The sequence below is a fragment of the Cinclus cinclus genome, chromosome 10 (assembly GCF_963662255.1).
Source record: "Cinclus cinclus chromosome 10, bCinCin1.1, whole genome shotgun sequence".
In the NCBI taxonomy this organism is placed as follows: Eukaryota; Metazoa; Chordata; class Aves; order Passeriformes; family Cinclidae; genus Cinclus; species Cinclus cinclus.
The window spans coordinates 21,439,249-21,448,378 of record NC_085055.1 but is presented as its reverse complement, the minus strand read 5'-3'; the positions used below and the strand labels follow the sequence as shown (position 1 = coordinate 21,448,378).

Genomic DNA, 9,130 nt, shown 5'->3' with positions numbered 1-9,130 from the left:
CAGGGCTTGACCTCCAATGATGGCAATTCCACAATCTCCCTGGGCCAGCTGTCCTGCTCCTGGCAGCCCCAAAGGAGAACATTCCTCTCATACCCAGTTTCAATGTATTCCTGCTACTCCTCACCCTGTACCACTATGGGAAGCCTGGCACTGGTTGCTGATGCCTGGCACAAGCAGATGTATTTTCCTGGGAAAAAACAACCCCATGGAATGCTCAGGATTTGGGGCAGAGTGGCTGGAAAGCTCCTTTCCTCCAGGGAAAGGCCCTGGGGGTGCTGGTGACAGCAGCTGGACGTGAGCCCAGGTGGGCAAGAAGCCAATGGCCCCCGGGCTGTCCCAGCCATGGCGTGTCCAGCAGGCCCAGGGCAGGGACTGTCCCTCTGTGCTGGGACCTGGGAGACACCTCCAGTCCTGGGGATAGCTCTGGGCTCTCACAGCAAAGGAGACATTCAGGGGCTGGAGCGTGTCCAGGGAAGGGAACAGAGCTGGGGAAGGGTCTGGAGCACCAGGAGCAGCTGAGGGAGCTGGGAAGGGGCTCAGCCTGGAGAAAAGGAGGCTCAGGGAGAACCTTGTGGCTCTGCACAGCTCCCTGACAGGAGGGGACAGCCGGGGGGGTCGGGCTCTGCTCGCAGGGAACAGGGACAGGAGGGGAGGGAACGGCCTCAAGATGTGCCAGGGGAGGTTCAGGTGGGACATCAGGGAAACTTCCTTCCAGAATGAGCTGTCCAGCCCTGGCATATCTGCCTGGGATTTAAAAGCCCTGTGCACGTGGCACGTCGGGACGTGGCTTAGCGGTGACTTTAGCAGCGCTGCGGTCAGAGAGCTCTTCCAGCTTAAACCATTCCATCTTTCTCCAGGCTCCCCCAGCGAGTGCCTGCCTTCCCAGCTCCTCACGGGAGAACTACCGCTCCCATGAGCCCCTGCGCCCCGCCTTTCCCGGCGTGCCGCGGGGCCGGAAGCGGAAGTGTGGTCTGGCCACGTGTGCACACCATGGCGGGCGGGCTGGAGCCGCACCTGGAGGCGCTGCGGCGGGAACTTCACGGCCCCGCCGTGCTCTCCGTGCTCGTCGCGCTCATCGCCGTCGCCATCACCTTCCGTGAGTTGCGGGAACCTCTCTTTACCTTCGCCCCGCGGCCTGCTGGCGGCCAGCGCTCGCTGAGGGAGCGCCGGTGCCACCAGCCGCGGGCGCAGGTGTCCCCTTCTCTTTCTCATCGTCCTCTCTCCCGCAGTGATCTGGCGGTTCGTGCAGGGCAGGAGGAGCAGCCGGAAGGCCGTGCTGCTGCTGGGTCTCTGCGACGCGGGAAAGACACTGCTTTTCGCGCGGGTGAGCAGGGAGCGGCGCGGGGGTCTCTTGTACGGAGGTGGAGGAGTTCCCTTTAGTTCGGTTTTTAATCTTTTAATAAAACTTGGAAGTTGGGGTTTATAGGTGTAAGGAGGGATGGAGACCGACTTTTGTCTACCACGGAAGGTCGAAAGAAATTGTGTTTTGTTTTGTTTTTGTCATAGTAAAAGGGTTAGGGATACTTGACCTCACCGCAGTCTGCAGTTCCTCCCGAGGGGTAGCGGAGGGGCAGCTCCAATTTCTGCTCTCTGGGACCAGGGACAGCACCCGAGGGAACGGCTGGAACTGTGCCAAGGGAGTTTAGGTTGGATATCAGGGAAAGGTTCTTCCCCCAGAGGGTGATGGGCACTGCCCACGCTCCCCAGGGAATGGGCACGGCCCCAAGGCTGCCAGAGCTCCAGGAGCATTAGAACAACACTACCAGGGATGCACAGGGTGGGATTATGCACAGGGTGTCTGTGCAGGGCCAGGAGTTGGGCTGATGATTCTGGTGGGTCCCTTCCAACCCTGGGTATTTTGTTACTGTTAAGTCTGAAAACGAAAAGAGCACAGCCATACTTACCCTGGTCCCAGCTGGAAAACTCTGAAGGATTTGCAGGCACACTCTCTTCCTTCTTGTTTTAGTGGAGATTCACAACATAAATATTTACTTATTTTCTTAATGACAGTTTTTTTAATTAACTGGAGAAGGCGACCCCAGCAGTAATTTCCTGCAGAAAATTGAGATCAGATCCCTGATGCCCATTAGCCCTGTGAGACCACTTCAGTTTCTGAGTAGATGGAACAGAACGTGATGCTGGTGCTGGTTGAAGGGTGTGGAGCCTCTCAGGCTGTTTGTTCTGAAGCTCTGCCTGTTCCCCCAGCTGCTGTCAGGACGGTACCGGGACACCCAGACCTCGATCACCGACAGCTCTGCCGTGTACAGGGTCAGCCGGGACAAGGTGAGTGCACACTCTGCTCTGGCTGCTGCCTTTTCCTGCTCCCTGTGCTAAACCTGTGAGTTTTTTGTGCTGCTCAGGCCTCAGTTTGGTGTGAGTGTGAGACAGGATTTTTTCCAGGCAATGCATGCTGAGAAATGTGGGAAATACTGGGCTCCATGGGTTTATTTTTCTTTGTTTGTAAAATACTGAAACCCTCTTGACTGAAAACCACACTTGTGGGTTGGAGCAGGTGGGGGGGTTCACTGTTCTGTTGCATTGGTTAATTTCCTCAGCAGTAATTTCTGTTTATCCCAAGAAAATGTGAATTTTAAAGCTTTATCAGATTTAAGCAGAAGCTCCAGCTGCACTTCATATGGTGTCAGAAAGGATTTTGTTATTTTTAGGTGCTGGGCTGCCACACACCTGGTTATTTTCAATTTTTGGCAGTTCTTTCATTCTGGAAGTCTCTTATGCTGGATGCACATGTGGCAGGGAGAGCAGAGTGCTGGCAGCACCTTAACTGCTGGTGAACTGTGAGGGTGTTTTTCACCTTCTCAGTCATTATTAACAACAGTGGTAACAAGGTTACAAATTTGGTAAAAGGATGTGCCCAGTTTTTGGGTTTTTTTCCCCCATTTTTGTGTCTCTTTAACTGAGCAGACAAGTATTTGGAGGGGGCGAGGCAGTAGAATACTGTAAGGCAGATTGCTGCTTTTTAAATTTTTTTTTTTTTTAAGTCATAGCCAAGGTTTCCAATAAAATCCAAGAGCAGTGGGCAGAAAGGGGCTCCTGCAGCCTTATCTTGAGAGCAGTGACGTGGCCCTGCTCGGCCGTGTGTCCTCTCCCATGTCCTGCATTTGGCTGTTTCCTTTCCTGGAAAGGGAAACCTTTCCAGCTTTCAGTTTAAAAAGGCTCTTGAAAAGGCATTTTTGTGTTATTCCCAGCAAGGTTTGGTATATTTGGGGAGACTTGGTGTGTGTGAATAAGTGAGGCTGTGGTTTTATGTTCTGTGTCAGGGGCAAATGGACTTGTGCCTTCAGGACACAAATCCGGGGTCACAGTGGGTTCCCCATTCTGTGATCACAGGAGGTTTGGATCAGGTGTTATTAATTCCTTCTTGCCTGTGTTGCAGAGCACTAATGTGACCTTGATCGACCTTCCAGGCCATGAGAGTCTGAGGCTGCAGTTCTTGGAGAGGTTCAAGGCAGCAGCCAGGTAATGTGGAGGGGATCAGCAGGGGAGGAGGGGGGCAGATGATCCTTTGGAAAGAGGTAAACCAGATGATGGTGCTGGGAATGTTGTGAGCTGGCCTGGTGGTGCCCCGAGAGTCAGAGCTCTGCTGTGGGTGGGGTGGTGCTGGTTAATTCTTGCTTTGCCTTCAAAGAATATCCTGAGTGGGAAGGGGCCCACAAGCATCGAGTCCAGCTCCTGACCCTGCACAGGTCAATCCCAAAAATCACACCATGAATTTCCTACTTACTGTGCTTGCAGTGCAGCAGGGAGGTGTGGGGACTGTGGGGTATCCTGGTGCAGACAGGGCAAGAATTCCTGCTGGAGCTGGCCATGGGGTGTATTTCAGCCAGCACATGCACTTGGGCTGGGTGAGACCAGATGTGGAAATCTCAGCCCAGGCTGGAAATCTTGCAAGGCAAGGTGACTGCAGAACTTCAACCCCAGCACCTGTCCTTTCCTCTTGCCCCAGAGCCATCGTGTTTGTGGTGGACAGCGTGGCCTTCCAGCGGGAGGTGAAGGATGTGGCAGAATTCCTGTACCAGGTGCTGGTGGACAGCACCGTGCTCAGGAACGCGCCCGCGCTGCTCGTCGCCTGCAACAAGCAAGGTACCCTGCCTGCCCTGGGGCTGGCCAGTCCTGCAGGCCAGGGCTTCTGAACAGCTGCTGAACTTGGGAGCTGGGATTTCAGCAAAAGGAAGGCTGGGATTTAGGTTTAAACTTTGACTACTCAGGAGGAGTGTTTGGAGGACCGCTTGGGAGAGCTGCAGCTCTTTGGGTGGGTGTAAGTAAGGCAGGTGGCTTTTTTGTGGCTTTGTTTCTGCTTGCTTTGTGCAGAGCTGTTCCTCAGTCTCCAGGCAGCAGGAAATAGGATCAGCTGGAGCATAATGAGCTATCACTAGATGCTTGGCAGTTGAAAGTTAAAATGAGTCGTTCAGCTGCCAGGGTTCCATGTTTTCTCTGGAGTAGCCTGAATCCAGCTACTGGAAAAGACTTGATTTTCAGATCCCTACAAGTTCTACAGTGAAAGTGTGCCTCTGTAGCAGCTGGATGTTTTGGGGCCGTATCTGATCTAGGTTTTGTCATTATTTCCTGCGCAAACTCAGGACCTGCCTGATGCCTTCATGGCTCTGTGTGCCACTGTTGGAGAGCACAGGACGGGAGGGACTGCTGGTGCATCAAACCCATCCTCTGAAATATCTTCTTGCCCAGCAAGAAAAAAAATCAATTCCCTGCATTGTATCAGACTGCTGGGTTGTTCCCATTCATGCCTGTGATCCTAAAGCTCCACTATCCCTCATCCTACTGCAGGCACAGCTGTCCTTGTCCTGGTAACTCCAGTGACTGCACAGTATGAACTGCACTTTAGGGGGAGGAACTAGGTTCTAGATTCTGACAACCAAAGAGCTGATTTCCTTATTTTCTCTCCAGATGTCACAATGGCAAAATCAGCAAAACTCATCCAGCAGCAGCTGGAGAAAGAGCTGTAAGTATGGAACCGGATCTCAGTTCCTCTGAGCTTTTCCTCTTGTCCTTTCTCTCTCACCTCAGTGAGCTCCCTTGAGCCATTTTTGAGTTCCCTGTGGAACTGGGAACAGTCTGTTTGGTCTGGGGGTTGGCAGTGCTGGGTTTACAGTTGTGCTCCGTGGTCTTGGAGGGCTTTTCCAAGCTAAATGATTCCCTGGATCTATAATCCCATTGGCCATCAGACGGCAGCAGGGGTGTTTATGCTGTGCCTCTTCCAGGCTGAATATCCAACCTTCTGGTTTTTAGCAGAGGAGTTAGTTGCTACCTATTCACATTCTCCAGGAAAATAAGGATAAGCATTTGCCAACCACCTCTGTGTAGGTGTTGGATTTCTAGGTAGTTACTGTGCCATTAGGCACTGTTATTCCTGTCTTTTCCATGGGCAAGTTGGGATAAGGACATCATCATCATCATCGTCTGACTTCTGCTGTCCTTTATTACAAAACCAAACCTGTTTGAGCACCTCTCCTTGAGTGCCCTCCTACTCCCTTGAGCCTCTGCACTTGTGCCTTCCAATAGTGGCCAAAGGCCCTGGCTGAGCCTTGCAGGGCAGTGCTGGGCCTTGTGTCCTTGGTGTGGCTGGCATGCTGCTGGCAGAGCTGCATCCCAAACATCCCAGAGCCATGGTGCAGGTGATACTCCCCTGGTCCTCAGTTCCTGACCCTTTCCCTTCTCTCCCTGCAGCAATACCCTGCGGGTGACACGCTCTGCAGCCCCCACCAGCCTGGATGGCTCAGCCACAGGGGGCCCTGCCCAGCTGGGGAAGAAGGGCAAGGACTTCGACTTCTCCCAGCTGCCCATGAAGGTGGAATTTGTGGAGTGCAGTGCTCGAGGCAGCAAGGGAGAGGAGGGAGAGGCTGACTTGGAGGGCATCGAGAAGTGGCTGGTGAAGGTGGCCTGAACAGAGATGGACAGGGCTGGGGGACTGAAGGGAGAAAGATGATCTGGAGAACTCAAATCTCATCTTGATGTAAAAAGAAGGAACTTCAGCTGGAAGTCAGCACTGTAGTGTCTTCCTCTGCTGCTCATGGGCTTGGGAGCGATGTGACAGTTGTTGGTGTGATTCCCTCTGACTGTCCCTTCATGATGCAATATTTTATCCTCTCCCCTTGCCCTCCTCTGAGCTGCTGAACCTCTGGGCTTTTCTTTTTTCTTAATCCTCAGGCTTTTTATTTGGTAGTTGCCAAGCAAATTAGAAAGGAGTGCACTGGCAGGTGAGTTTTAGAGACTGGGGTGTGCTGTCATTTCCTGCCATGGTTTAGACCCCTGTTGCCTCTCAGAGCCACTGACCCACCTTATGGTTGGGGCTGCTGGGGAGCACTGCACAAGCTCCCTAAATTGGGCAGGCATTGAGAGAGTATAAAAAGCTGGTTCCCTCTTTGTCTGCCTTACCATTGCTCCAAACTGTTGCAGCCCTATTTCTGTGGGGCTGGAGGAGTATGAAGTGCCCAAATCAGACTGCCTGCCCTGCTTTACTCCCTGAGCCCAGCTCTGTACCTGTGTCTGGTGATTTCCTCTCTTGATGAGCTCCTGGGAGTTTTTTTTTTTCAGCTGTGGGCTGTGTCCTGAAAGCTTCACTCTTGCTTCTCCTTCCAGGCTCTCCCACAGCCAGGAACAAACACTCTAAGAGTGGCAGAGCTACAGGGGTGTCATGGCATGAAACTTTGAGATGGGCACAATTTAAAATCCATACCTGCATCTGGGACCTGTTGTGCTAGGCATTTGCTGTGCAGTCTCCTGCTGCCTCCTGCTCCAGTGGCTTCAGGAAGGTCTTGCTTTATGCATAATGAATTAGCACTTGTGGCAAAGTGAGAGTGAAAGTCAAGGAGCTGCCAGCACGTGGGTGAGCTTCCTCCTCCTGACAGAAATACTCGAGGAAGAGGGAAAAGAAATGGGAGATTTTCCCAGTTTGTGTCTCACTGCACATTGCAGAGCCCTAGTGCAGTGACATTTTCCCTTTGTTTATAGCTTCCCCTGTTTTAGGGCTGAGGGGTGGCTGGCTCCTGGCAGACCCCTTTTGTAGTTTGTAGCCCCCTCTCCCCTGTGGTTTGATGCTTCCTTAATCACTCAACTCATATGTTGTGTTCTGGGGCCTTTTCCTACCTCCCTGCAGTGTTGCCAAGTGTTGGGAAGAGCAGGACCAGCCTTTGACAAAGCTCTCTGCCTGTAATGAGGCTGCTCCTTGCATTTCCAGCCTGGGGAACCATCCGTGCTGGAGGTGGGGAGGGTTATATTTACCAAACATGTTACATTCTTCTGTTTCCTGTGGGCAGAGTCCCCTTGGAGCATTTTTGTCATGCTTTGAACTCCTTGGGCTGCCTGCTTTGAATCCATAACGCTGAAGTGATTTTGGGCAAAAACTGTTGGGTTTTTGGGCGATTGTTCTTGGAAAGATGCAGAGGCCAAGCAACCAGCCTCAGCTTAAGGGGGGAAGGTACCATGAGGCCATGGTGGGTGTTAAGTTATTCTTTTTAGAGGTATTCCTTAAGTAAATTCTTTTTTGCTTAAGTGTTTGTTCTCAAGTCTTGCTTCAGTCTGTGTGTTTGCCTTGGCTCTTCCCAGCAGTGTCAGATCCACATGGATGGGGCTCTGCTCCTGCTCAGCACAGTGTTGGGGATCAATCTTCCTGCTCTGTGGCCAGGTCTGTGTTGTCAAAAAACACTGTGCTCTGTACACAGAGGGCTTTGGGGTTGTTTTTTATTTGGTTTTGTATTTACTCCTTGCTCTGACTAATTGAGAAATTGATAATAACATAGCAAAAAACACCCACAAATTGTAATGGAAAGGCACTTTGGTGATGTGCACAGGAAAGCTCCAGCCGGCTGTGGTGGCTGTGGTGGCAGAGCAGCATTGCTCTGCCCTGGAGGTGGCTGTGGCACCCTGTGGCTTTGCTGGATGGAGATGAGATGCCTCAGCTTTCCCAGGCAGGGGAGTGGCTGCATGGCCAAGCTGGGACTGCTCAGAGCTGCTCGTGCTGGAGCACAGAGCAGAACTCCAGGAGTTTTTTGGGCCTCACTCAATGACTTTTTAAATATTTAAATACTCAGGGCTGTTTTTCCCCAGTGGCTTAGGGAGAAGAGCAGAACTGGCAACTCTGACTTGTTTTCTTGTTTTTCTTTAATCCCCAGTCAGCTCTGTGCTTTGTTCTTTGCTCTTCTGACCTTGTTCCCAGCCCGTGGCTCTGCTGGCTGGGAGTGCTGCTCCTGAGGCTGCAGCTTGGCAGGGCTGTGTTGGGATGGCTTTGGCTGGACAGTGGGGTGTGATCAACTCAACCCCTTCTTTCTCCAGCTGTCTGACCCCGAGTCAGGAACCTGCTGTGTTCACACATGCCCAGGGACCAAGGGACTGTGCTAAAGCTCTTCTGGTCAGTGTTTTGTTCCTGTAGATTGTACTCCAAACTGTTCCCCTGGAGAAGACAGATGTTTTTGGAGGAGAATGACAAGCACAGTGATAACCGGGCTAGCAGAAAACCTGAAAGAGGAGGAGAGATTGCTGAAAGGCAAAAAAAAGCAACATTAACAATGCCTGGACATCAGCATCCTGAGGGGTGGTTTCCAAGGCTCCCTGAAGCAGTTGTTCCAGCTGTGACCTTCCCTGTGCACAGAGCTACCACGCTGATGCCTTTGGAGCCAGGAGCTTTGTGACCAGCCCCTCCTGGGGCTTGTCCTGCTGGGAGAAAGTGGAGAAAGCTACAGAAGGTCAGGTGGGTGTTCAGGGAAAATCTGTCAGGTGGAGGTGGAATAGGGATAACATGGAGAGAGCTCTTTTTTGTGAAGACTTGTGATCCAGAGCAAATCCAGGGCAGGTCCCTTCCTGTCCTCTCCTTTCCCTGGACTCTCTCTGTGAACTTGGATGCAGCAGGGCCAAGAGCACAGGGAAAAGCCATGGGCCCTGAGTATATTCAATGCATTAAAGCCCTGAAGGAAAGCCCCAAACCCACTGTACCCTTTTCAGAGCCTGCTGCATTGAAGAAATTACAGGATTTTAAAATAGGTCAGTGCTTGACATAAATAGCTGGACTTGTTAGGCCATGGGTTGAACTTGATGTGAGCCCTAAGGCTGTGCTGTATCAGGTAGAGATGGATCAGAAGGAAACTTGGAGTTGACAATC

The 9,130-nt window shown here is 52.0% G+C and overlaps 1 protein-coding gene across 1 annotated transcript; it reads left to right on the top strand.

The window, feature by feature from the left end:
• The first annotated feature begins 990 nt into the window (after positions 1-990).
• On the top strand, positions 991-6,345 carry SRPRB (SRP receptor subunit beta). Its single transcript, XM_062499603.1, has 7 exons — positions 991-1,096; positions 1,230-1,324; positions 2,206-2,283; positions 3,395-3,477; positions 3,965-4,101; positions 4,924-4,978; positions 5,704-6,345. Exons 1-7 carry the CDS (start codon positions 991-993, stop codon positions 5,918-5,920), a joined length of 771 nt encoding a protein of 256 aa, XP_062355587.1. The 3' UTR covers positions 5,921-6,345.
• Positions 6,346-9,130: the final 2,785 nt, after the last annotated feature.

Excerpts from the sequence above, each read along its gene's own strand:
- SRPRB (XM_062499603.1), top strand. The coding sequence starts at position 991 with ATGGCGGGCGGGCTGGAGCCGCACCTGGAGGCGCTGCGGCGGGAACTT. Across the intron at positions 1,325-2,205 it reads AGACACTGCTTTTCGCGCGG|CTGCTGTCAGGACGGTACCG; the intron begins GTGAGCAGGGAG and ends CTGTTCCCCCAG. Across the intron at positions 3,478-3,964 it reads AGGTTCAAGGCAGCAGCCAG|AGCCATCGTGTTTGTGGTGG; the intron begins GTAATGTGGAGG and ends CTCTTGCCCCAG.